This window comes from Capricornis sumatraensis, chromosome 21 (assembly GCF_032405125.1).
Source record: "Capricornis sumatraensis isolate serow.1 chromosome 21, serow.2, whole genome shotgun sequence".
Taxonomy (NCBI): Eukaryota; Metazoa; Chordata; class Mammalia; order Artiodactyla; family Bovidae; genus Capricornis; species Capricornis sumatraensis.
This window is the reverse complement of record NC_091089.1, coordinates 52938919-52965893: the sequence shown is the minus strand read 5'-3', so window position 1 is coordinate 52965893 and position 26975 is coordinate 52938919. Positions and strand designations below refer to the sequence as shown.

The 26975-nt window shown below is 47.1% G+C and overlaps 1 protein-coding gene across 1 annotated transcript; it reads left to right on the top strand.

Annotated features, from left to right (window-relative positions):
* Nucleotides 1–455: 455 nt before the first annotated feature.
* MRO (maestro) lies at nucleotides 456–25895 on the top strand. The gene is made up of 8 exons (XM_068993857.1): nucleotides 456–579; nucleotides 5307–5425; nucleotides 15173–15275; nucleotides 16546–16692; nucleotides 17770–17952; nucleotides 22299–22454; nucleotides 24134–24241; nucleotides 24810–25895. Exons 3-8 carry the CDS (start codon nucleotides 15198–15200, stop codon nucleotides 24861–24863), a joined length of 726 nt encoding a protein of 241 aa, XP_068849958.1. The 5' UTR covers nucleotides 456–579; nucleotides 5307–5425; nucleotides 15173–15197; the 3' UTR covers nucleotides 24864–25895.
* Nucleotides 25896–26975: the final 1080 nt, after the last annotated feature.

The window sequence follows — 26975 nt, the reverse complement described above, 5'->3', positions numbered from 1 at the left end:
CCGAACCCTCCCAACAGCTGTGGCTGCTCAAAGCAGGAGAGGAAGCCCAGTCCCACCAACCAACTTGGGGTCTTGCCAGCCCCTCAGCCTCCCTGCTGTCGAAGAGGCCTGAGAATGATCCCCTTCCTAGGACTGCGGGAGACTACACGGCAAAGAGCTTGAGAACGCCTGAGGATGCAAAGAGCAGGGAGAGTGTGACCTGTGGTCCTGCTGGTGGGCTTGATCTGACTCTCACGCTATCTGTTGTTTCAATTCTCTGCCGCAGTGAGGCTCCTGGGGCTCTCTCCCGGGGCCCTTGCAGAAACAGGAAACAAACACAAAAATTTTCAAAGTTTGCAAAATAGCATGGCCTGTAATGAATCTCTAGCAACTATCAGGGACAGATAGCCTAAAAAGGCCTTATTATGCATTTCCCACCCGTGATAAAATGCCAATCTGCCCTATGTTTCATCTTCAAGGACAAAAATGCAACTGACGGCCAGCCCGAGCTTGTTTAAAGGACTGCGATGTTCCTGGGAGTAATCACTTCGTCTTTCACCAGGATGAGTTCCAAGGAGGAGGCCTCATCACCCAGCTCAGGTAAGACAGCACGGAATATTTTCTGGATTCAACCGATTCTATTCAACACTGTTCCTCAACACAGTTCACTGGTTGCTATAAATTGAACCAGTTGGGCTGGGAAATGTTTACATATTTTTATGATTATTTTTGCAAGTAGTAGGGGTTTTGGTGATGCTGTGGGGGTACTGGTGATGGTGTAGGTAATTAATGTCTCACATAGGAAAGATGTTTAAACTTGAACTTCTTAAAAAAGAAAAAAGAAGAATCAGCCTGCTAATGCAGAAGACTCAGGTTCAATCGCTGGGTCTGGAAGATCCCCTAAAGAAGGAAATGGCAACCCGCTCCAGTATTCTTGCCTGGGAAATCCCATGCATAGACACAGGAGTCTGTCCATGGAGTCATAAACAAACAAACAAAAACTTGAACTTCTTTTTTCACTTTTATTTGCACTTACTTTATGCTGAATTTATTCCTGTGCCATAAGGTTTTGCTTCTTCAGTTTCTTCTGGGGCATCGTTTTCCTCTGTGCAGCCATCTGCCCTTTTACAGTAAGGCTCACTGAACAGTGGCAGCAGTTCGTGGGGGTTAATCCAACCATGAGTTCTGTAAACCCAGAGGCACACCCTGGGGCTTTGCTCACCTGGATGAGCTCAATGCCCAGTGAGAAGTGACATCAGATTAGTTCAGGATCGCTCTCTGCACATTAAAGCGTTTGCGGCAAACACGCAGCACTCTTTAGGGTCCACCAATCCTGTGCCAGCCCTCTCGACCTGGGCGTTCAGCCACTGGGACGACGGAGGGGCACACATTGGTTCTGCAAAGTGACATCTTTCAGAGACTTGCCAGCTTTTCAGATACACACACTTCAATGGTCCGGGCAGTGAACATGAAGATTTGAACCTCTCGATTTGCATGACTTTGTGGCTTTTCTGGGTTGGGTAGCAAACTGTTTCCTGAGATCATCTCAGGCTACTTAACAGAAAAGTTGGAACATATTCTTGCTTTCAGTATTGACAATGACTGTCAAGTGATATAGTCAGGAAAACAGACCGCAGGGCAGCCAGATGGTGGGCTGCACAAGGAAATAGCTGAGAGCAGCTTCTTGCTCATAGTTGGTGGAACTGGAGAGACTTTGCAGGTAGGCTCCTGCCTCCCTGTGCCTGAGGGTGTTTGAAGAGGGATATACCCTGTGCTTCTCCTTGTGCTGTCTATTGTATTCAAAGATTTGAAACGAAAAGACTGTTGCTTTTATATTAAAATAAACCAGATATGTAGGAGAAAGTGAAAAGTGAAAATCGCTCAGTTGTGTCCAACACTTTGTGACCTCGTGGACTCCACAGTCCGTGGAATTCTCCAGGCCAGTATACTAGAGTGGGTAGCCTTTCCCTTCTCCAGGGGATCTTCCCAACCCAGGGATCAAACCCAGGTCACCCACATTGTGGGCAGATTCTTTACCAGCTGAGCCACAAGGGAAGCTCCTGGGAGGCACATGATGGAGTTTCCCAAGGGATTCCTGCTTGTGGTGGCAGCTCTGGGCTTCCACGGGTGCGGGGTGGGGGTGGGGGGGTCTTGTGGAAGAGTCTGGGGAGCACAAGGTTCCCTGACTCATCCAGGGTCCTCCAGCTGGGACCCCGCACCCTGGAGCACCTTAGCCTTTCTTCTGTGCCTTTCCCTGCTAAACTGCTTCCTGTAAGCCCAGGTGCTGAGGTGCATTCCTTTACGAAGGCTAGCCTGAGGGAACTGCTCTTTGTCACCTCCTCTCCTGGGCCCTCAATGACATCTACAGACACAGAAGACCCTGTCTTCCCTCTGCCCTCTACGGTCTCCAGAGGGCACAGTGCCACCTGGGAGCACTCTGCCTTGTTGAAACTAGGAGCTCCATAAGCAACTGAAGAGCAAGGAAAAAATGAATGAGGAACTGGCATTCTTAATTTGTGGCTGAGCAGGCAGCTGATTAGATTTCTTTTTAGAAGTGAAAATCAAGGGAGAGTTTGGCCTCACCTGGAGGTATTTCTTGTAAGATGAGAGGGAAGAAACTCAAAACTTGCCATCCCTTTTAGGCAAGTTTCCTGCTGAGACCACACACAAGTACAGAAGGGTCTTCTGAACATCCTGACCCTAAAGAGGAAACCGTGTTGATCGCTGCCAGGCATTTGTCCTCATGTGCCAAGTCTAAGTCGGCAGTGAATTGCTGACCAATTTAGTTCTGCCTGTTGTTGTCTTCATCAGTTAACAGCAGACTGAGTAATTACCCTCTTTGATTTTTCCAGAGGCATCAGCCCCTGAACTTCCGACAATAAGGAAATATTAGCTGAGAGAGTGAACATAGCGTTGTTAAACAATAAAATGAAATAATTACAGTATGTGAAGGATGCTGTGTCATAAGTACATTAACTCTGTTGCAATCAAATTATCAAAGAGGCTTCTCATTCCCAGAAGAGCTGCGCTGTGTCCCCAGGCCATGTTAGGTGAACCTTTGTTCCTTGGGCCTTATGTCCCGGTCTGGATGCTTCACAGGTTTGTGCTGTGTCTGGCACTCTCTGGGGTCATTAGCTGTGTCCGGGACTCTCTGGGGTCATTAGCTGTGTCCATGCTCTTTGCGGGAAGTATTGAACGGAGCAGAATTTGGATCAGCAAGGCTCCTGAGTACCAATTCTGGTTGTGCCCAGATTTTCTCTGTGACTTGAAGCCAAACAGGGACACTTGTCTGCCCTTTTGTTTTCCCGTTTGGCAAATGAGGAACACGTTAGTTCTCTGCCAAATGTCTCAACACCTGAATACAAAGAAACTTTAGACCTGAGGGGTTATTAATAGTCTATCTGTTGTATTTCTGTCCATGGGGGTTGGGGGGGGGCAGGTATATTTCAGTCCTGAGTCACCCATGAGACTTGGCAGAGAATCCCTACACTTGCCGCATAGATTTTATTTCTTCAGCTGCTTCTGTGGCCGGGTTTAATTTTATCTGTTTTTTGGTCATCCTAAGCACTGCATAGATTAGTTAAGTGCAAGGATACGACCTCCCCAATCTTATTCCCACTCTTGGCAGATAATCCAACTCTGGGCTTCCTGAGAAGAGAGAGGCTGATTTGGATGAATTTAACTTGCTCATTCTTCTCATTTTCACGTTGATGTATCTCCATCTCTGCGGTTGTCTCCCAGTTTCAGATAAAAAAATGAGGAGTGGGGATCAGAGGGGTCCTCTCTCCGTCCCCCCCAGCTAACTCTCTCGCCTGTCCCCTTGATCCCTCCCTTCAGCAGCTCCTATTTTACTCTTCGCTGCTTGCACCACCTACCTCTTAAGTCTCCTTTGCAACTGTTTTGAAACACTTCCAAGCTGTATTCTATTTTAAAATCACACAGCAACACCGGAGTGCCTTTCTTGACCTTGCTGTCTCCTCTAGTCTCTTTATTGCCTTCCTTTTGCAGTAAGATGCCTGCATTCTCTCTCTCCACATAGTTCCCCAGCTCTGTAGTCTAGCTTCTCTCCCCTGTTGAAATTGCATTTTCAGAGGTCAACTGGGTGCCCGTGTATGCCCAAAGAGGGTTTTATTTTAGCCTCACTCTTATTTTCTCAAGGCATCTGTTTTCTCTCCCTCTGCTTTGTCTTCCAAACTTCCACTCTGATATACTTCAGTTTATACTTGTCCACCTGTCTCCCAGTTAGATCTCCCAAACTTGCCCACTGCCCAGTTATCGTGGCTAACCGTCTAAGTTCTGACATAAGCCCACCTGTGGTTGAATTATAACTCTGCCACTAATTAACCATGTGACCTTGAGCAAGGTCATCTCTGTGCCTCAATTTCCCCATTATGAAAATGAGGATCATAATTAAGAGTACTAACCTAAGAATCAAACAAGATAGCCTATGCACTATCTACCCCAATGTTTGGCACTCAGAAATATTCAATAAATATTACCTATTAGCATAACCATAAGCTCCGAGACCTTAAAAAAAAATAGAACTCTTTCCTTTTTCTCACACATTGCCCAAGTTACCCAACACACACCCAGACAGTCAATAACTATCAACAGACAGATTTATGCACTTGGGTGGAGAGTCCAGGGAAGAAAGAATGATGAAAGGGAGGCTCTTTAATTGCTCGAGTACTTTTTATACACAGGCTTTTTTGTTTGGCTTGGTTTTCCCAATAAATCATTTACATTATTGAAAGTTCAAATCAGTCCTTTCAGGACCTGTTTGCTGGGCAGGAAGGGGCATCAACGGTCAACGCTCCGGCTGGTGGTGCAGCAATCAGTCACAATGAAGCCGCTTGGCCGGGAACACAGTGTCCCGTCCTGAGATTCAAAACTGCTCCAACTGGGTTAAGGAGGGAAGCGCTGCAGCGGCGGCCGTGAGCGGGGGCTCCCTGGAACCGGTCCACTGAGTGATGCCGCCATCTAGTGACCGCCCTCGGGATCGCGGCTGGGCAGGGCCCTCTCCGCGCAGGCGAAGGAGCCTCAGAATTGCAGTCCTCTCTGTAGAAACTGGGGGTGGGACTCGGAGTGAGGAGCGAATAAGGGGCGAACACAGCACAGAGAGGTGGGAAAACACCTCATCCCAGTCTGGGGAAGGAAAGGGTACAAGAGGGCTTGTGTCCACAGAGGTCGGTCCCCTCCCCCACTTCAATCCCATCTAAACTTTGATTTGTTTTGGTTTTCCTCGTACGAGTCTCACTTTCCAGCACTCTGCGCTGACCCGTTATCCTGAACAGACCCTGCTTCTCGTCTCCTTTCTTCTATGTTAGGAATTCAGGGCTGGGAAAATTGAGCCGAGTCATCCTATCTGGCGGCTACCCCGGGAACGGCAGCTCTGCGCGGTGACCCGGGCTCCGGCCGCACCTGCCGCATCGCCACGTGACCGCAGGTAAGGGCCGGCTGCGGGCTGGGACCACCTGGGCGGCGGCTGGAAGAGGCCACCGTGTGCTTGCATCCCCAGACCTTTCTGGAATGTCACTTGGGTCACCGTATCAGAGAGTTGATATTCCCCAAAACGGTTGTAGGCGATTTGATGAAGACTTTTTTCTTTTCTTTTCACAAACTATGCCAATCTATCTATGACCAATAGACTATAGATGATTATATTAAGATCATTGTATTAAGAGCTTTAGATGGGGGTGGGGCTGAAAAGATATTGATGCTTCAAACTCAAGTGTCCCTGTGGTGTGCCCCACCCGACCAGCACTCAAAACATCGTCTAGGAGCTGGATGCAGGCTTCGAACACACTCATGGGAAGGGTGGTTTTGGCGTCTTAAACTCCTCTCTGCTAGGAGCGATTTTACTTTGAATTGTTTACGGTCTTCCCCGGTGGCTTAGTGGTCAAGAATCCACCCGCCACGCAGGAGGTGCAGGAGACGCGGGTTCGATCCCTGGGTGGGGAAGATCCTCTGGAGGAGGAAATAGCAACCCATTCCAGTACCCTTTCCTGGAGACTCCCATTAACAGAGGAGCCTGGCGGGCTATAGTCCATAGGGTTGCAGAGTCCGACATGACTGAAGTGACTAAGCCTGCACACATAGACATAGGTTGTTTATATTACCCTAAACCTCAGTTTCGCCTCTAAAGTGGGCGTAAGTAAACCTGTCAAGATTATTGTAAAGGTTAAATGAAATAAAACAAAGGCTTCTTATTTGAGAGATTGGGAAAGGATTTTAGAGAGCTTATGGTTGAAGGAGCGAATTATTGATATAAAACATGACATCAAATATTTTACCTTAAAAGGTAGAATTTCCCAGTTTTTAATGTGGGGCCATGGCCTTTTCTTTGAACATAGAATCCTCCAGGGGGTGTTTTTTGAGCTTTTTTGCATAAGCCACATGCATAACACTGCATCTGTGAGGTCTAGGTTGGGTTTCTTTCAATGTAGTGAGAACTTGAAGACATCTGGGAAGACTCAGGTAAAACCACTTTCTGTACTAACATCCCAATTCCAGTAAATCACTCCAGATTATTAACACTGTTTTCAAACTTCTGTCCACCCACACAAATCTTAATTGGACAGCTTTTTTTTTTAGCCGCTTCCCCATTGTTGAAACCTCCCAAAATATTCCATTTTGCTTTCGCAGAAACAACTCCCTTTCTCATACTTCATCGGTTTCTATCATAGTTAAAATTCACAGTTACAGTAACAAGTACAGCTCTTATAAACTGATTCTTGGTAAGCATATGAGGACTAACGCAGCAGAAATTAACAGTGAGTACGATGAGCCGCAAGCACTGGTAGGTACCATTCACAGAGGGCCTGCAGAATGTGGTTAACCTGGCAGGCTGGTTCAGTAGAGGTCAGCTAAACAGCCTCACCTGCAGTGTATACAAAGTGCTAACTATAGTGCCTAGCATACATAAGTGTCCAGTCGTGGTAGCTACTAATATTATTGTTATCATTAATAACTTCACTGTTGGAAGGATTGTTGCAAACCTAACAGTTTCTTTCCCTCATTTAACAGATAAGAATTTTGGTCTTCATAATATAGCTTTTAGTTTTAGTGAGTTAAAAGATTATTGATTATAAACCTAACATTTTCAGTCAGAAGGAATTAAACTTCCAAAGGCATTTGGGAGTCAGCCTAAAAGGCAAAATTCATCTAAGTCACCCCAAATCCATGACTGTTCAGGAAAACCAGGTAAGAACACAACAGGGCCATGAAGACAAGCTTCAGGGTCTCTGTGATGGTGAAACTGTCCCCATCGGGGGCAGGTCATCAGCACAGAGGGAAGGACTTTCCAGAGGGGGAAGAATTCATTGAAAAACATGCACAGGGGTGAACAAAACTGCAAGCAGAGCCTGGCCTTAGGCTTAAGGCGTCCAGGTGTCCTCCGGTCTGAGCGGACTCAGTCATGCTAGACCAGGCGTCAAGTCACCCAGCAGAAGAGCCCAACTCATAGCGAAGAACGGCTGTTTGGGGGCCAGTGAGCTTATGGGTGGGGTTATGGACACCTAAGTCTTCAAATCCATACACTGTTTCTGCACAGTTTGTTTATAACATTCCTCTTGGAGATCCTGTCTTGCAGCAGGTGGAGTTAATCCTTTTGTTTGATTGGTTTGGGTTGAAAGGACTTAATTTTCGGGGAGGAGGAGGGAGGCAGGGAGCGAGGCAGGTGGGTGGAGGCAAGCCTTTGAGAGGCCACAAGCTTGGGAGACAAAACTCAGGTGAAGGGCCCAGCAGCCTCAAAGTAATTTTTAGATTTGTTGTATATTTTAAAGCAAACCTTTAATTTAAGAATAGTATCGAAGAGTGTGCCCAAATCATAACCTGTACAGCTTGGCCTGATTTTAATTTTATTTTGAAAGAGAAATTCAGTGTACAGCCTTAGGTGAGTGGAGTTTGCCACTTCTGGAGGTGGTTAATTTCCTCCTGAATATTCTGGAGGTTCTATGCCAGCTGTGTGGTCCCATCACCAGGCATCCTGTAAATGCCATCAGGCCCTCCACTCCCTGGGACTCGGATCCTGTAATTATGGAGCGGGCCTGGCACTTCTAACAAGCACTCTGGGGCATTCCGACATAGGAGGCCCAGCCAACACGGTGAGAAATGCTTTGCTTTCCCAGCCCCAAAGATGAAGATGAGCCCTGATACCTCGAGACTGTATGCAGGTCAGGAAGCAACAGTTAGAACTGGACATGGAACAACAGACTGGTTCCAAATAGGAAAAGGAGTACATCAAGGCTGTATATTGTCACCTTGCTTATTTAACTTATATGCAGAGTACATCATGAGAAACGCTGGACTGGAAGAAACACAAGCTGGAATCAAGATTGCCGGGAGAAATATCAATCACCTCAGATATGCAGATGACACCACCCTTATGGCAGAAAGTGAAGAGGAGCTAAAAAGCCTCTTGATGAAAGTGAAAGAGGATAGTGAAAAAGTTGGCTTAAAGCTCAACATTCAGAAAACGAAAATCATGGCATCCAGTCCCATCACTTCATGGGAAATAAATGGGGAAACAGTGGAAACAGTGTCAGACTTTATTTTTTGGGGCTCCAAAATCACTACAGATGGTGACTGCAGCCATGAAATTAAAAGACGCTTACTCCTTGGAAAAAAAGTTATGACCAACCTAGATAGCATATTCAAAAGCAGAGACATTACTTTGCCCACTAAGGTCCGTCTAGTCAAGGCTATGGTTTTTCCTGTGGTCATGTATGGATGTGAGAGTTGGACTGTGAAGAAGGCTGAGTGCCGAAGAATTGATGCGTTTGAACTGTAGTGTTGGAGAAGACTCTTGAAAGTCCCTTGGACTGCGAGGAGATCCAACCAGTCCATTCTGAAGGAGATCAACCCTGGGATTTCTTTGGAAAGAATGATGCTAAAGCTGAAGCTCCAGTACTTTGGCCACCTCATGTGAAGAGTTGACTCATTGGAAAAACCTCTGATGCTGGGAGGGATTGGGAGCAGGAGGAGAAGGGGACGAACGAGGATGAGATGGCTGGATGGCATCACGGACTCGATGGACGTGAGTCTGAGTGAACTCCGGGAGTTGGTGATGAACAGGGAGGCCTGGCGTGCTGCGATTCATGAAGTCACAGAGTCAGACACGACTGAGCGACTGAACTGAACTGAACTGAACCTCGAGACTAAACGAGATCACAGTTTTTCTCTTGTGCTGGGGAGGTGGGCATTGGTGAGCTACTGCGGGGCCCTGTGTTTTTCTAAACACAAGTGAATCCTCCAAGCAGGGTGCTCAACCTCACGTACTTTGCTCTGCTTGAGAGCCTTCCATGGCCTTAAATTCTATTAGATGTGACTCTTAAGAAATGACAAGGCTGGGACTTCCCTGGTGGTCCAGTGGCTACGAGTCTGCCTTCCAGTGCAGGGGAAACGGGTTCGATCCCTGGTCCGGGAGAATCCCATGTACCATGGGGCAACTAAGCCTGTGTGCCACAACTATCGAGCTTGTGCACTGTGCTCTAAAGCCTGGGAATCAAAACTACTGAATCCCATGCACCTTAGGGCCCTCGAGCCACAACTGGAGAGTAGGCTCTGCTTGCTGCAACTGGAGAAAACCTGCCTGCAACAACAAAGACCCAGTGTAGCCAGAAATAAATAAAAAAATAAAATTTTTAAAAAGAGGTGAGGCCTTCCCCTCCTGAGGCCTGGGGAAGCGGCCTGGGTGGTTAAAGCCCTCGGCTGTGCTGTGCTAATCCTGCAAGAGAGGCCAGAATGGAGACCTGGGAAGCGGGTTCGCTTTCCTTCCTTCAGGCATGATGGGGAGAAGCTTCAGGCATGATTTTCTTATGCCGCAGATCAGGGACACCAGCTGTTTATTACTGAGGCCTGTGCCCTCCTTGGGGAGTGACCATCGAGGGACCTTTCTTCTTCTAAGCTCTGCATACCCACGGCTCAGCGCCCGTCAGCTCTGATCCAGAGCATTCAGCCTGAGGAGTGGCAGGTTCCTTTGATACAAAGGGTTGTGTCCAGAAATTCCCCAGAAAGGAACAATCAAGCGTGTTTGGGTTTTTTTTTTTTTTGCCTCAGTGTAAAGTTTTAAATCCCTTCATTCTGGAAGGGGATGACATAGTAATACTGTGGTTTCTTTTTTTAAAAGGCCCTGGATCTCAAAGTGTGGTGGTGCCTGGACTGGGAACATTCCAGCATCGCTTGAGAGCTCGTTACAAATGCAGACTGATGGGTCCTGTTTCAGGCGTACAGCATCGGAACCCTGGGGACGGGCTCTGGGAATCTGTGTTTTAACAGATTCTCCAGGTGATTCGGATGTGCACTTGGGTGTGAGAACCACTGGCTCAGTGCGAAGTGTATGGGAACACCTTTATTCAAGCAACAAAAACCATCTTGCTAGAGGACTTCTCTGCTGGTCCAGTGGTTAAGACTCCACTCTTCCAATGCAAGGGGTGTGGGTTTGATCCCTGGTTGGGGAACTAAGATCCCACATGCCACATTGCAGTAAAAAAAAAAAAATCTTGCTAGTTGGTGGGAGTGCAGTGTTCTGGGGGGTTTGGGGGTCCCTCATTGCTGTGGTGAGGGGAGGTGTGCTGTCCAGGGATGAAGAAGCAACAAAGACAGGGGTTACAGGGTGAAGAGGTGTTTTCATGGGTCTCCTGAGTGTCTTCTGACTAAGAGAGCATTTCTGAAACCAGCTTGGGTTGGGCAAAGATGATGAAGAAGCCAAATCCCCGTGTACCTCCAGGTCATAGAGTCAAATTTTCCGAAGCACGGCTGTTTAACAGGACTGGGTTCTAGCAGTCACCTGCATTAAATAAATTCAAAACTCCAGCAAAATCAGCAGGGCCAACTTGTCCTGGCTTGCCCAGGACTTTTCGGCTCTTAGCCCTGAAAGTCACATGTCCCAGGAGACCCATCAGGGCCAAGCCCCAGTGTGATTATTTTTGCACACCACCAATCTATTCTCCAGCTCCTCGGTGGGCACTGACTGGGCACCCCACAATTCACTTCCATTTAGTTCAGTTCAGTTCAACTCAGACACTATCTACATGGAGATAGCATCAGATCCCGCAGGTTAAGGGCTCAGGCCCCATACTTCAGAGGCCAATCTCAAGTCTAGGTTGTCACCAGCACATGTGGCCAGCCAGCTGTAGACTGAAGGTTCCCACAGCCCACTCCTTGGGTTCAATTAATTTGCTAGAGCAGCTCATAAAACTCAGAGGAACATTTTACTTCCTAAATCACGGGTTTATTATAAAAGGATATAACTAAGAAAGGGTCAGATGGAAGAGATGCACAGGGCAAGACGTGGAGAAAGGGCAAGGAGCTTCCCTGCTTCTCCAAGTACACAACCCGCCCTAAAGCTCCTTGCGGTCACCGATCTGGAAGCTCTCCATCCTTTGGGCGATTTTGTGGAGGCCTCTTTACCTACACACAGTTGATCAAATCATTCACCCTTGGTTACTGAACTCAATCTCTAGCCCTTCTCTCCTCACAAGAGAAGAAGAGGTGAAACTGAAAATTCCAGCCCTCTGATCACTGGATTGGTTCCCCTGACAACCAGCCCCACCTTCAGATGACTTAGGGCCACCTCATTAGCATAAGAGAAGTTGCTTTTATGGTTCCAATCACTTAGGGAATTCCAAGGGTTTTAGGACCTCTGTGCCAGGAATGGGGACAAGACCAAATATATGTTTCTTCTTATTAATCACAATATCACCAGGGCAAAACAAGATGTTTGGTCACTAGTCTATTCAGTAACTGCATATTGGAATTACTTGGTGAGTTTTAAAAAAATACGGGTTCCCAGGCCCGCCTCCAGAGGTGATGGTAGACTTGGTCTGGGGTGTAGACAGGGAGTTAAATGTTTCAAAGTTCCTTAGGTGATTCCAACATAAGTAGGGTTGAGAACCACTGTAGCTACATACCTGTCATTTCTTCTACTAAAAATTTTTTAAAAAACCAAAACTAAGGTTAATGGTTTTGGCGAAGCTAAACCCCTACTGCACACTATACACAAAAATTGACTCAAAATGGATGAACAGCCTAAGAGTTAAAACCATAAAAATCTTAGAAAACATAGGGGTAAATATTTGTGACTGGATTTGATAGTGAATTCTTAGATATAACACTGAAAGCCTGAACAACAATGAAAACAACAAAAATGGATAGACTTTGTTAAAACTAAAAAGTATTGTGCATAAAAAACATTGTCAAGGAAATAAAAAGACAGTGTACTGAGTGGGAAAAAGTATTTGTGAATCAAATGTCCAGTAAGGGTCTGTGCTGTGCCAAGTCGCTTCAGTCGTGTGTGATGCTATGACCCCAGGGACTGTAGCCCCACCAGGCTTCTCTGTCCATGGGATTCTCCAGGCAAGAATACTGGAGGGGGTTGCCATGCCCTTCACTAGAGGATCTTCCCAACCCAGGGATCAAACCCACGTTTCTTAGGTCTCCTAATTTGGCGGGCAGGTTCTTTACCACTAGCACCATCTGGAAAGCCCTTGATCAGTTCAGTTCAGTCGCTCAGTCGTGTCCGACTCTTTGTGACCCCATGAATCGCAGCACACCAGGCCTCCCTGTCCATCACTAACTCCCAGAGTTCACTCAGACTCACGTCCATCAAGTCCGTGATGCCATCCAGCCATCTCATCCTCGTTCGTCCCCTTCTCCTCCTGCCCCCAATCCCTCCCAGCATCAGAGTCTTTTCCAATGAGTCAACTCTTCTCATGAGGTGTCCAAAGGACTGGAGCTTCAGCTTTAGCATCATTCCTTCCAAAGAAATCCCAGGGTTGATCTCCTTCAGAATGGACTGGTTGGATCTCCTTGCAGTCCAAGGGACTCTCAAGAGTCTTCTCCAACACCACAGTTCAAACGCATCAATTCTTCGGCGCTCAGTCTTCTTCACAGTCCAACTCTCACATCCATACATGACCAAGCCCTTGATAAGGGTCTAGTATCCAGAGTATGGGCCCCCTGCCCCGCCGGTGGCTCAGATGGTAAAGAATCTGCCTGCAATGTGGGAGACCTGGGTTCGATCCCTGGGTTGCACAGATCCCCTGGAGGAGGACATGGCAATCCACTCCAGTATGCTTGCCTGGAGAATCCCCATGGACAGAGGTGCCTGGCAGGTTACAGTCCATGGGGTCACAAAGAGTCAGACACGACTGAGCCACTAAGCACACACACACACATCCAGAATGTGTGAAGAACTCTACAAGTGAAAAACAAAAAGAAAGACCAATTCAATTAAAAAAACAGGCAAAGGATTTTAATAGACATGGCCCTGAAAAAGGTATACAAACCACAAATAAACATACTGAAAAATACCAGTAGTCATTTAAAAAGTGCTAATCAAACCCAGAAGAGCAAACCACTTCACACCCACTAGGACGAATGTAATAATAATTTTAAAAAACTGGAAACTAAGCTTTTGGTGATGTGGGAAGATTGCAACTTTTGCATATTACAGCCATTGTGGAAAACAGTTTGGCCGTTCCTCAAAAAGTTAAACATAGAATCAATCACTGTGGTGATGGTTTAGTTGCTAAGTCATGTCTAACTCTTGTGACCCCCATGGACTGTAGCGTGCCAGACTCTACTGTCCATGGGGTTCTCCAGGCAAGAATACTGAAGTAGGTTGCCATTTCCTTCTCCGGGGGATCTCCCCGACCCAGGAGTCAAACCCGGGTCTCCCACATTGCTGGTAGATTCTTTATCAATTGAGCTATGAGGGAAGCCCATAATGACTCAGCAATTCCACCCCTAGGTATATACCCAAAGAACTGAAAGCAAACATTCAAACACTTGCACACCATTGCTCATAGAAGCGCCATTCGAAGTACCCAGAAGGTGAAGACAACCCACTGTCCATCAAAAGATGAATGGCTAAGCAAATGTGGCCTATCCATACCATGAAATATTACCTAGATATGAACAGGAATGAAGTATGAGTATATGCAACAACGTGGGGAAACCTCAAAAACATCATGCCAAGAGAAAGAAGCCGGACCCAAAAGGCCCCAATATTGTTTGATTCCGTTTATATTAAATATTCAGAATAGGTAAATTTGTAGAGTCAGTAATCCAATTAATGGCTGCCAGGGACTGGTCAGGGAGGGCAGAATGGTAATTTCTCAATGGGTATTGGATTTTCTTTGATGAAAGCATTTTAGGTTAGGACCAGATAAAGGTGGTGGTTGTACAATGTTATTAAAATAGTTAATTGTATGTTACATGGATTTCATCTAAAAAAAATCAATGGTTCACTCATATACAAATTAAAACTAAATTAAATTCAATTACATAATTAAGCTAATCAAATTTAATTTAATATTACAATTAAAACTAAACTCTCTAGTCAGTCCTTCATGGCTGGCCTTTAACTACTTCCTGTTGCCATATCTTCTACCACTTCCCTGTTTTAATTGTTATTATCGCCTCTCCCATGTAACTTAGGACATGGAATCGCACTGGAGTCTCGACGTGCGCAGCGTGCGCAGCCTGCTTCAGCCTCTCCTTTAAAGCCCTCTCACGCGCAGTGGGGCGTCTCTACCAGCACTTTCAAAGCACAGTCTTATCTCCTGTAGCTTCCAACTTTGCATCCTTGCCCTCAAAGCGCAGTACTCGGGATTGGCAGCCTTGATATTACCTGGGAGCTTATAAGAAAGGCAGGAAACCCCACGCCAGACCCACTGAGTCCAAATCTGCATTATAACAAGTTCCTCTGATAACTCATGTCTGAGAAGCACTGGTTTACACCAGTGGGCCTCAAACCATGTTGCAGATCAGAATCACTTGGCAAGCTGTATTTATTTACAATGTATTGGGTTGGCCAAAAAGTTCAGGGTTTTGGCCAACTCGATATATTTTAATAATATATACATGTGATAAAATTGCAAGCTGTATATAAACAAAGAAGAACAAAGAGCTTGGCTTACCACCAGGTTCTTCAAGGAATAAGCCCTAACCCACTGCAGGCTCTGACTGAGGGTGCACTCCCAGAGGTGGTATCTCATTGTGGTTTTGATCTGTATTTCCCTGAGGATTTGTGATGCCGGTGTTGCTCTTTATCTTCTGATGTGACTGGTCCATCTCCTTGGTGACAGCTTCCCCAGGACAAACCTTAAGGAGGCTGCTTCTTTATAGCCCTACCCTGGTGCAGGGCTTTCCGTGTCTGTGCTCATATGATGATTTGTTCTTTTTTTAGTTCCTTGGACCAAACACCGAGAAGAATGCTGGGCCAGCCCCCTTCCAGCCCCACCACCCAGCCCAAGAAGAAAAGCACATCAGTGATGTCTTTCTTTTCCAAGGTCTGAGACAAATTATTATGAGCAAATGGCCTGTCTCAGCAGCCACTTTGTGATATGTGTGCTTGTAGGTTCCTTCCATTCCTTCTACTGAGGTGCCTCTTCTGAAAAAAAGTTTGATGGCAGCTCTTAACACGAATGAAATGTTTATAGGATAACAAGAAGATGAGTTGGGAAGAATTTAGCTTGCTTTGAACTGAATGATAATAATATAGAATGAACTGCAGTGAATATTCAGAAATACTGATGAGTCTTGGTAATCACACAAACACCAAATAGGGCTGTGGGTCTCGTCTCCAGCCCCATCCCACACCCCCTACTAAGGATAATTAGGATCTTGTCTGGATCTTGCCTGAATCTTGCATTGTCTTGGTTCTGACTCCAACATGTTGCCACATTCTGTGATGCCCAGGACAACACGCCCTTCTTGGTGTCAGGGCTCAAAGCTCTAATATCCCGTCTCTTGCCCTACAGTTACAGTTTAGACCTTGAAGTCCACATTTGTGCATCAGTCACATAGTACTTCCCAATATGCATTATTTATACATTTCTTTTCCTAATCTTCATTGCTCAGATGCTCACATTCTGGGGTAGGACACCTTTCAGGTGCCCTGAAATGCTTGTCAATGTGCTTTGCTAATTGTGTCAAAGGCTCTTGAGAGGTTGAGTGAAATGAACACTGAGAATTGACCCTGGGATTTAGTCATCCTGGGGACAGAGAATCAGGGAGGGGGTATGGGTGCCATCAGCCTGATGGGAGAAGGTTCAAGAGAGAATGCAGCAGCTGGAGAAAGTGAGTATAGACATGTTTTTCAAGGTTTAGCTATAAGGTGGAGCAGAAAAACAAGGAAGGGCTGTAGAAAGAAGAAGGTCAAGGAAACCCTTCTTTGGGACTTGGGGAACACAGGTTCCCCTGTCCTGTTGAAGAGAGTGAGCTTCTCAGATCGCATGAACGCTCCTAAAGCCCCGTTGTCTCAGTTTTGTCACAGCCACAGCTGCCCGGGCACCCCTCTCTGTAATCCCCCCAAACCTACCTCAGCATAAGCTCTGCATCATTTTTCTCCACCCCTTTTTCTCTTCCTCCATTCTTTTTCCCAATATGTAGATTAAACAATATATTCCCAGCAAAAGCCAGGTGTCTTTAGGTGGAGAAAGAAGGAGTCAAATCGAGCAGCAAAACAGGTTTTTCTGACAGGAAGGGATTAGGGTTGGTGATGGGTAGGGTGTCACACTGAACACTCCCAAATCAATGTATTTTTGACCCACCATCTAGGTCTCTTGGAATCTGAGGCTCCAGAAGCAGGAACCTCTGAAGAATGTGTTTTTCATCTTGGCAGAGACAGCCCGGGACCCCAGTGTTAAAAAGCGTCATATGGTGATGAGAGGCCTGGGAACCATGGCCTGTGAGACCCCGGACAAGGTAGGAAGCGCAGGGGGCGCTCGGCCAGCCCTCGTGGCCTGGACTCCCCAGGCCTGGGGGTCCACTGCTGTGCAAAGGATTTCCATGGCCTGGCCTTCATATCTCGCCGTTTCCCTGGGGCAGGAGTCCAGGTACAGTTCAGCTGGGTCCTCTGCCCAGGGGCCCGCAAGGCCGCCAGCAAGTTGTGGGCCAGACTGCATTCCTTTCTGAAGCTCAGGGTCATCTTCCAAGCTTTGGGAGCTGTTGGAAGAATTCTGTTCTTTCCGGTGGTAGCACTAACGTCCCTCTTTCCTTGCCGACTGGCCATCCCCGGCTCCTGGAGGCCGCCCTCACACAGCACAGCAGCTTTAGTTCTTCACGGTCAGCAGGAAAGCGTCTCCCGCTCCTGTCTGCCACGGGATCTAAGGGAACCGTGGGAACGATATCCATCACCACTGTGATGTTTGAGAGGTCAGAAGCTCTCAAAGTCACTGGCTCCTTCCACCCTCGAGGGCAGGAGACTTACAGAGGCTCATGTGACTCCGTTGGGGTCAGCTCAGGGTCATCATTACTCAGTATCATCAGCCTTGGGATACAGAACCACAGGCAAGGTTAACACACGGCTGGACATCACCCTCCGGTGAATTTAGTTTTTCTAAGAATTTATGTTTAGTACAAGAATTTAATTTTTCTAAGAATTTATGTTTGTTTAGGAAAAGATGTTTTCCCCACTTCTTCCTTCAGCATCTGTCCACTTCAGCGACCATTTCATCTCATCCCCTGTCAAAGTCCCCAGTAGGCCACAGGTCCCTAGGTCACCCAGCCCACCACTCTCCTTAACGTGTCCTCCCCAGCCTCACCCACCCACAGGCCAAGTTGCAGACTGTTCTCTCCATTCTTCCAAGACCGAGCTGGGTTCTTGGGTCAGGTTAGCGAAAGCGTTTGTTATTTTGCCAAGAGTTATTGCATCTTGTGCTGAAGAAAGCCATGACCTCTTAGTCCAAGCCCCAGGTTATTGGATGATTAGAAGTGGAGTTGCTTTCCAACCCATGCGGAGCGACTGCTGTGCTGCTAACGCTTTCCAAACCTTGCTAACAGGTGAGAAAGTATAAGAAGATTATCCTAGACCTGCTGGTGAACGGTCTGTATGACCCGGTGAGTTCGGAAGTCATCCATGAAAGCATGAAAACCCTGACCATCATCCTGGACAAGATGCGAGGGAAAGCCCTGGGCTCCTTCTTCATAGACATCACCCTTCAGACCCGGACTCTGCTCGATGACGTAAGTGACACGACGTGGGAAAATTCCAGGTTCTTAAAGTCAATTGTGAGCCCTGGGTGACGCGTTGCTCAGGAAACAAGGCCGCTGTTATTCGCTAGTTATTAAGAAATTGTGGCTCAGCTGGTAAAGAATCTGCCTGCCATGCTGGAGACCTGGGTTCAACCCCTGGGTTGGGAAGATCCCCTGGAGAAGGGAAAGGCTACTCACTCCAGTATTCCAGCCTGGAGAATTCCATGGACTGTATAGTCCGTGGGATTGCAAAGAGTCAGACATTTCACTTTCAACTTTCTTGTTGAGAGACTGGTACTGTGCTGGGGGTTACAGAAGCTATATAAAGATGTGCAGGATTCCATCACCACCCCTCAAGGAGTGTTCATCGTAATAGACCCGTTGCATATATACACACTTAACGATGATGATGCCCACGTGTGTTCAATGGTTTCTTACAAATGTGATGGTCAGCGTAGTCCATGTTTAGTGAGCTCTTACTGTGTGCAGGCATGTCTCCAGGCAGTTTACATGGATTGTCTCACCTTCACGATAACCCGGTGAGGCAGGCGCTGTTATCTCCACTTTATAGAGGAGGAAACCAAGGCCTCGAAAGGTTAGGTAACTTGCCCAGGGATCATGGAGTGAGTCAGTGGGTATGAAACTAGGCCCTCTGCCCAGGGCCTGCACTTTTTTTTTTTCTGTTTTAAAAAAATTTTTTTTTAGTTGAATTCTGTTTTTATTGAGGTATAGTTGATTTACAATACTAGTTTCAGGTACACAGCATAGTGATTCAGTATTTTTATAGTTCACACTCCATTAAAAGTTGCTACAAGATAATGGTTGTAATTCTTGGTACAATATATCCTTGTTGCTTATCTATTTTATTATTTTAATTTTTAAAATTGATTTTTAATTGGCAGATACTTGCTTTACAATCAGGGCCTGCCCTCTTAACTGCTGGGTGACAAGGCAAGCTGAACAAAAAGTACATGGACACAGAATGTGAGGGCTCAGGAGGTGATCAGTTAGCTTACCGTAGTTGCACACACACACAGAGCTGATCAGTTAGCTTACTGTAGTTACACACACATGCACACACACACATAGCTGGTCAGTTAGCTTACCATAGTTACACACATACACACACACACACACACAGCTGATCAGTTAGCTTACTGTAGTTCACACACACACACAGCTGATAAGTTAGCTTATCGTAGTTACACACACACACACTCTCACACACACAGCTGATCAGTTAGTTTACTGTGGTTACACACACACACAGCTGATCAGTTAGCTTACCATAGTTACACATACACACACACACACACACACAGCTGATCAGTTAGCTTACCATAGTTACACATACACACACATACACACACAGACACTCACACAGCTGATCAGTTAGCTTACCATAGTTCACACACACACACATAGCTGATCAGTTAGCTAACTGTAGTTATACACACACACACAGCTGATCAATTAGTTTACCATAGTTCACACACACACACACAGCTGATCAGTTAGCAGTTCTCTCTCACACACACACACACACACTCACACACACACACACACTTGCAAGACCTGTAGAACAGGGAGCAGACCTTGCATTTACTCAGAGAGCATCTTGCATGATCCGCACACCTGATTCCTCAGGAGTAACCCATGGGAGCCGGGTGCCTGCACCCCACAGGAGGAAGAGAAACCCACAAAGTATGGAGCTTGAAGCTTATGAGTAGCTGCGGGGACATTTCCCTCCCCTCCTGCTCAGGGAGACGGAGAGGCCTGTGCTCGATGTGAACCAGGGCTCTCTGGGGTGGGGAGGGAGGTCTCCGCTCCACCTCCCTGGAGTATTAAGCAGGTATCTCCAGGGAGGTGTCTCTACGTTTCTCTGGAGGTGCCATCTTAATTGCCAGGGCTTGTTTGCCAAGCGATCTTGAGGGGTGGGGGCAGGGGGGCCTCTGTTCTAGAATTCCAGGCATGAGAGCCCCTGAAAGGACTCTTAGGGAAGAAGAGAGGGATTTTTTAAATAGGATCGGGGATTGGGGCATCAATCCTAATTTATCAGGTCTTGGGAACGTCATTGAACACATGTGGGCATCAATGTCATCAGTGTGTATATACTCACGGCTTCATTACAGTGAATCCTCCTGGGTGGGGCGGGTGGGGGGCGGGCAGGTGATGGAATCCTATGTGTGTGTACACGGTGGTCAAAGATGGGTCTTGAAAGAGGGAGGATTCTTTGTGCACATCAGCAACCACGGTTCCAGCAAACTGGATTTCCTCCAGAAGAGACGAGCAGTTAGGCGTTAAGGTCGTGTGTGCGGGGCGGCGCAGGAGGAGGAGGAGCTGGGAAGGACGTAGACTTCGAGGAGGAGGAGCCAGGGAGGACGAACACTTTGAGGGGGAGTAGCTCGGGAGGACGAGGACTTCGACCAGGAGGAGCCGGGGAGGCCGAGGACTTCGAGGGCCTCAGGGGAAACTCCTGAGTCCCCTTTCCAAGCGCATTTGCTTCGAGGGTACTGCTGCAGACCCTTCCGTGGGGATGTTGTGTAATACATAAAACAAACGCTTAAGGACACCGAATCTGAGAGGTGAAAAATGGAATTCCAAGAAGTTTCTGGCCCCATGTTTCTTGGTTAATGGACTATGAGCTCTTTTTATCAGGTCCATATTGTGACTAAGGAGACCGAGGCTGCAGGGGTCAAGGAACTTGCTCCAGGTCTGGCTTTAATGCGTAAAGAGGTAACCCATTTTCTCATGCAATCATTTTTTAAAGCCAGGTAGACTGTGATTTTTGATCAGAGAGCCCTTGTCAAGGTGAAACCTGGGGATGCTTGTGCGGAGCTCTTTCTGACAGTTTGTAACTCTGTCTGAGCATTCTTCCCTGCCTGCCTGTGCTATGTCCCCTTCAGATGACTATCAGACTCCCGGGGGGACAGACAGTCCCTTACCCACCACTGTGCATCTCATAGCATTAGGGTAGTGCTTCAAACAGAGTCAGGACTCAGTGAGCACTGCTGCTACTGCTAAGTCACTTCAGTCGTGTCTGACTCAGTGCAACCCCATAGATGGCAGCCCACCAGGCTTCCCCATCCCTGGGATCTAGCTGACTTGAATTAAACACACACACACTGGGAGAACAGTGGAGAAAGTGCAACACTAAGGCAATTTCTGTGTGTCACACGTGCTAAACATTGTTTCACAAGAGATCGGTGGTGTCCAGTCTTGCTGAATGTCTGCGGCCCCCCAGTTCTAGGTGAGGAGGCCTGTCCCAGTCCGGTTCCCTCTGGTTCACCTGGAGCTGGTGAGGATCAGGAAACACTTATATAAAAATTCCTTCACCATGAGTCTGGAGACTGGGTTACCACTCTGGTTCTCTGTTCCCTCATCCTGTGATTCTGGGCAAATCCCTGCTGTCTCCCAACCTGGGCAGGGAAATGCTTGGACTAGACAGCTCCCTGGGGAGACAGAGAAAGGCCTGAAGCTGCTGACCTGTAGTCAGGGACACACCAGGCAATCATATCAGAGCTGGAGAGCTGGCAGGATGTCAGGAAAGAAACAATGATTTCTGCTGCATATGGGAGAATTCAGACCAAAGTAGAGCGAGATGGCCTGGCAAAAATGCTGGGAGTGGTAACAAGGAGTGGGTCAAATGAATTATGACACAGCACCATCACCCCACCCCCCGCCCCGCCCAAAACCTCTGTTTGGATTGACATGGGAGAGAGCTCCCAGAGAGACTGATGAAAAATCAAGGTGCCTAACAGTGGAATGGTCCATGTCCATTTGTGTAAAAATGTGGGAAAGGGCTATATAATAATATATATATTTTATTTTTTCCTTCTTAATTTTCTGAAGGGCTACATTCAAAATATATGACTTTGTGGAGAGGGAACTTTGGTGGCAGGTGGAGAAGTGTAGGAAGGAGACTTACTTTTTTTTTTTTTTTTAATAAACCCTTTTGGTTTATTTTGAATTGATCAAACCTGGGTCTCCTGCATTGCAGGCAGATTCTTTACCATCTGAGCCACCAGGGAAGCCCATAATACTTGGTTATTTTGAATTTTGAACCCTGTAAACATCGTCAATCTCCAAAATGTTAAATAATGAAGAAAAAATCTGGGGAGCTGGGAGTAGCCACAGTGATGCCCGTGTCTTCTGGAGGAGAGCCTCAGTGCAGACTCAGGGGGTCTCCTCTCCATCCCCCAGCCCAGCCAGCGAGTGCTGAGACGGGAGGTCAGGGCCCACCTGGAACGTGCAGGGAACAGGGCCGCGCTGTCCTGTGATGCAGCTCTTTGTGGTACTGACTGGGGTTTGTTGTTCTGTTCACGGGGGACCCACAGGAGAATGACAGCCTGAGATACTCGGCCTTTGTCTTGTTTGGGCAACTGGCTGCCCTTGCTGGACGGAAGTGGAGGAGATTCTTCACCTGTCAGGTGAAGCAGACTCAGGACTCCCTCCTGACCCACTTACAGGACAGGAATCCCCAGGTGGCCAAGGTAAGTTTGAGCCTCTCTGGGCAACTGCCTGGAACTGCGGTACTGTCTGTGAAGGGAGCAGGGAAGGCAGCCCTGCTGAGTCGGGATGCCACGCCCTCCGCTGCAGCCAGTTCCATCGTGGAAGCTCAGAGGAGCATCCGTGTGAGTCCTGGAGAAAGTGCCTCTCTGATGGCTACCTGATTCCTCTCTGAGCAGGAGTGTTCTTTTCCATCTGCTCCTGCCCTGCCTGCCTGGTTCCGGCCCCTGTCAATACCAGATACAATCAGGTTAATAGAGAGGGGGCAGGGAGGGGCTGGCTGACTCTCTGGGGCAGCAGCTCTTCTCAGAGGAGATTCATTCATGCCCAGCTAGATTTTGTCACCGCACCTGGTTCAGATTTCCCACCTGGTTCAGATTTGGCTTCTTAGCCTCCTATGAAAAGTGAGAAGGGTGTTAATCGCTCAGTTGTGTGGGACTCTTTGTGACCCCATGCACTGTAGCCCACCAGGCTCCTCTGTCCAAGAGATTCTCCAGGCAAGAATATTGGAGTGGGTAGCCTTTCCCTTCTCCAGGGGATCTTCCCGACCCAGGGATTGAACCCGAGTCTCCTGCATTGCAGGCTGATTCTTTACTGTCTGAGCCACGAAACTTTTGTTTCATTGTTGGAGAAAATGTGTCCTAATGGGATTGGCTGGACCTCAGGGCTGATTTAGAGCAAGTGAGAGTTTCAAAACCATCAGGAGCAAGTGAAAGTGAAAGTCACTCAATTGTGTCTGACTTTTTGTTGGACCCCATAGACTACACAGTCCATGGAATTCTCCAGGCCAGAATACTGGAGTGGGTAGCCTATCCCTTCTCCAGGGGATCTTCCCAACCCAGGGATCGAGCCCAGGTCTCCCGCATTGTGGGTGGATTCTTTACCAACTGAGCTATCAGGGAAGCCCAGCAAAGGGTTCACTGATCTTCTTTAAGGCGGTGCATGAGGGAGGGAGAGGGAGAGAGAGAGATTGAGATTGAATTTAGGAATCTAGCACAACTTTTTAAAAGTTCTTTTTTTTTAACTTTTTATTTTGTGTTAGGGTATCGCCGATTAACAAACAACGTTGTGATGGTTTCAGGTGAACAGCGAAGGGACTCAGCCATACACATACGTGTATCCCTTCTCCTCCAAACTCCCCTCCCATCCAGGCTGCCGCATAACGTGGAGCAGAGTTCCCTGGGCTCTGCAGTAGGTCCTTGTTGGTTACCCATTTAAATATAGCAACCCAGCACGACTTTTGATGAGACAGGAAGGGTTGTGGTAAACTCTAGCTTTGCCCTCCCCTGCAGGCCCAAGTTATAGACATGGTCATTGCATAAGCATAAATCTGCTCAAAGCTATGTGCCATCCTGGATGAGAGGAATCTGGGGGAGAATGCATACATGTATACGCATGGCTGAGTCCCTTCTCCGTTCATTTGAAATTATCACAAAATTGTTCATCAGTTACCCCCCAATACAAAATAAAAAGCTTAAAGTTTGAAAAAATAAAAAAACATAAGCAGAAATCCTTTAAGATTCAAATTTTCAAACTTTCTGGAAGTGATGTTCACACTTTCAGTGGTCCCCAGATCACAGATCGGTGCATTCCTCCTCCTTGCTTGGGATTATAAAACTCTCTCATGTTTGTGACCATAAGGTAGTAATATTATTTCTCTCAGGCCTGCAAAACAACTTTTCGAGCCTGTTCTCTGTATCTGAGACAAAGCAAGGACTACAGCTTCCAGAATGAGGAGGATCAAAGGAACTCTAAACTCTGCCAGCAGCTGGTGAGTGAGCGAGGGCAGGAGACGTTCTTCCAGTCCCTGCGCAGTCGATGCCGGTGTTAAGGCGGAAGGTGGTCGGCACACCAGGGAGTTGCCCCCATAAGACAACTGTAATTGACCCACAACGCAATGTAAATGGCAAAACGCCCAGAGGACTGTGCACAAAATGCATTGGCAGTTCCTGTTTAGATCTGTGTGTGTGTGTTTATCAGGTCGCTTAAGTTGTGTCCAACCCCTTGTGACCCTATGGACTGTAGCCTGCCAGGCTCCTCTATCCATGGGATCCTCCAGGCAAGAGCACTGGAGTGGGCTGCCGTGCCCGCCTCCAAGGGACCGTCCTGACCCAGGGATGGAGCCCGCGTTGCATCTCCTGCAGTGGCAGGCGAGTTCTTTACCACTGGCACCACCTGTCTTAGAACTCTGGGTGAATGCCAGTGATGATGCCTCCTCCTCTGAGAACCTGAAAGTTGTTTATCCTCAAGCTCAGCCTTTGATGACCGTCTACTCATTCTAGAGTCGAGGAGGTTTACTGGATCCTTCCCTCATGTGTCCCTTTGCCAATTTCTTTCAGAGCCACTACCATCCCGAGCTCCTGCAGTTCTTCTATGCAAATAAAATCCTGTAGACACAGAGCGGCAGGGAGGTGGGTCCAGTGAGCGCATGGCTGGGGGCTGGTAGTCCCCCTCTTTTAACCCTTCGGATGCTCTGTTGCCTCTGGTGATTGCGATAGAAAATGGGATGTTGGGAGAGCAATTGATGGCAAACTTAAGACTGTGGAATTGTATAGTTGCATCGAAAGTAAATTCTAAATAGCGAATGTCTCATTTTCTTCCACCCAAGTTTGACGATAAGGTTCGTCCTTTCTTTAAAACATTTAAAGTATATGCGGATTCGGTGCTTCTTTCTCAGCATTTTTCTTCTTAAGGATATCTCTGTCACTAACCTTTCTTTTTAATTTTTAAGGTTTAGGAGAATATTACCTGAAGTTTTTTGTTTTTCTAAAAAAATCTGCTATTGAGCCTTTGCCATTTGCTATTAATACCTTTTTCTGGTGAGACCTATTTAGAGTTGGCCAAGGAACCAAGAAGTTAGTGTGGAGGGCAGTGTGTAGCTGCTCGTCATTGTCAACAGCCAGTGTCTCCAAGATATTCCAAACAAGAGTTAATAAAGAGAAAAAAAAAATCAATGAAGCATGTGTTGAAAAACCTCGAGCTAATGGTAATGTGTGGAATATTAATAATGAATAATGTGTATTGCGCATGTTTATAGTTCACTGGGTACTAAGCACTTTGCAAGTATTATTTAATATTCACAACAAGCTGTGAGAAAGATACTATTAGTACCCTCATTTTATAGGTAAGAAAACTAAACTGAAAGTCACTCTCTTTGCAACCCCATGGACTATAGCCCACCAGGCTCCTCTGTCCATGGAATTTTCCATGCCAGAATACTGGAGTGGGTAGCCGTTCCCTTCTCTAGGAGATCTTCCCAATCTGGGGACCCAACCCAGGTCTCCCGCATTGCAGGTGGATTCTTTACCATCTGAGCCACCAGGGAAGCCCAAGAAAACTAAGGCACAGGGAAATTAACTTGCCCCAGATTACCCAGTAATTAATCGAAGCGGAATTCAAACCCTGACTATGAGAGCCGACGTTCAGTCAGCACACTGCCTTGTTATAAATAACTGATGGATGGTTAGAAATGTAAAAAAATAAAACTAATTTTAAAAAACCGCCACTGCTGCTCTTCTGTTTGACTCAGTTAACTTTTGATTTTATGTGTACTAAGTGTACATTTTTATTAATCATCTCTTGGCTACTATGTCAGTTTTTTGGTGATCAATCCTAGTTATAAGTGGGGTCACATTAATCTTATAATGAGTTTAATTTCACAGTCCCTCTTATAAAAATCCTATAAATCTTATAAAAAGCAAAAAGTCTTATAAATCTTATAAGAAGGAAAATCTCACAGTCCCTCCCACCTTCCCTCCAGCCAGATGACTTCTCAGTCTTCTCCTGGAAATCCTGGTATTTACTGCTGATCTTGGCGTTTGGGCCATACCTGGACCGACTATGTCCAGCCTTGAAATGGGAAAACACAGAAGGCCACAGATGCTGCAGAGGGATCACAATGCCAGTCTGAGCACCAGGGGCTCAGTTTTCTGTCCTAGCTCTCCAAAGACAGGACCACAGAACACAGTCAAGGGGGTGCGATGTGTCCTGGGAGAGACAGGCTGTGGGGGCAGAAGGGGCGGCTGGAGCCAGGCACCAGTGGGCTTTCTTTCTTCCTGTCTTGACGCTGGGATACTTGACAGCAGGAGCTCTAGGCAGTCTTCCAGACTCGGGACTGAGCTGGTGAGATGATTCTGAGCTGAGCCCTCTTCCTTCTCAGATGGTGGCCTGTTCGAAACTTAGCTGCAAGGTTGGTTCAGAATCTACTGCGGTTCTAGTCAGTGATCAGTGACTGCGTGAGAAATGACTGCATTCAAACAGGTGGGGGTGGAGGGGGGCAGGCAGGTCACCCACCTGGAAGCACAAACATCTGTGCACTTGAGGCCCCTCGGTTGATTAAAGTTGTGGAAGATGCTGTGGAATGCCTGTAAGATTTGTGGTATATCGTTACTCTGGTGTCCTCCAGTGAATCGGGCCTCCTGTCGTTGGGTGACTCTCCGCCCTCAAATCGGGGCTGGCTTTGGGACCTGCTGTAACCACTAGCTGGCAGGGCCACGTGCAGGTTC

Bases quoted from the DNA above. Each gene is read 5' to 3' on its own strand.
- MRO (XM_068993857.1), top strand. From the start codon at position 15,198: ATGCTGGGCCAGCCCCCTTCCAGCCCCACCACCCAGCCCAAGAAGAAA. The intron at 15,276-16,545 runs GTCTGAGACAAA...CCCACCATCTAG, and splicing joins TGATGTCTTTCTTTTCCAAG to GTCTCTTGGAATCTGAGGCT. The intron at 16,693-17,769 runs GTAGGAAGCGCA...CCTTGCTAACAG, and splicing joins CCTGTGAGACCCCGGACAAG to GTGAGAAAGTATAAGAAGAT.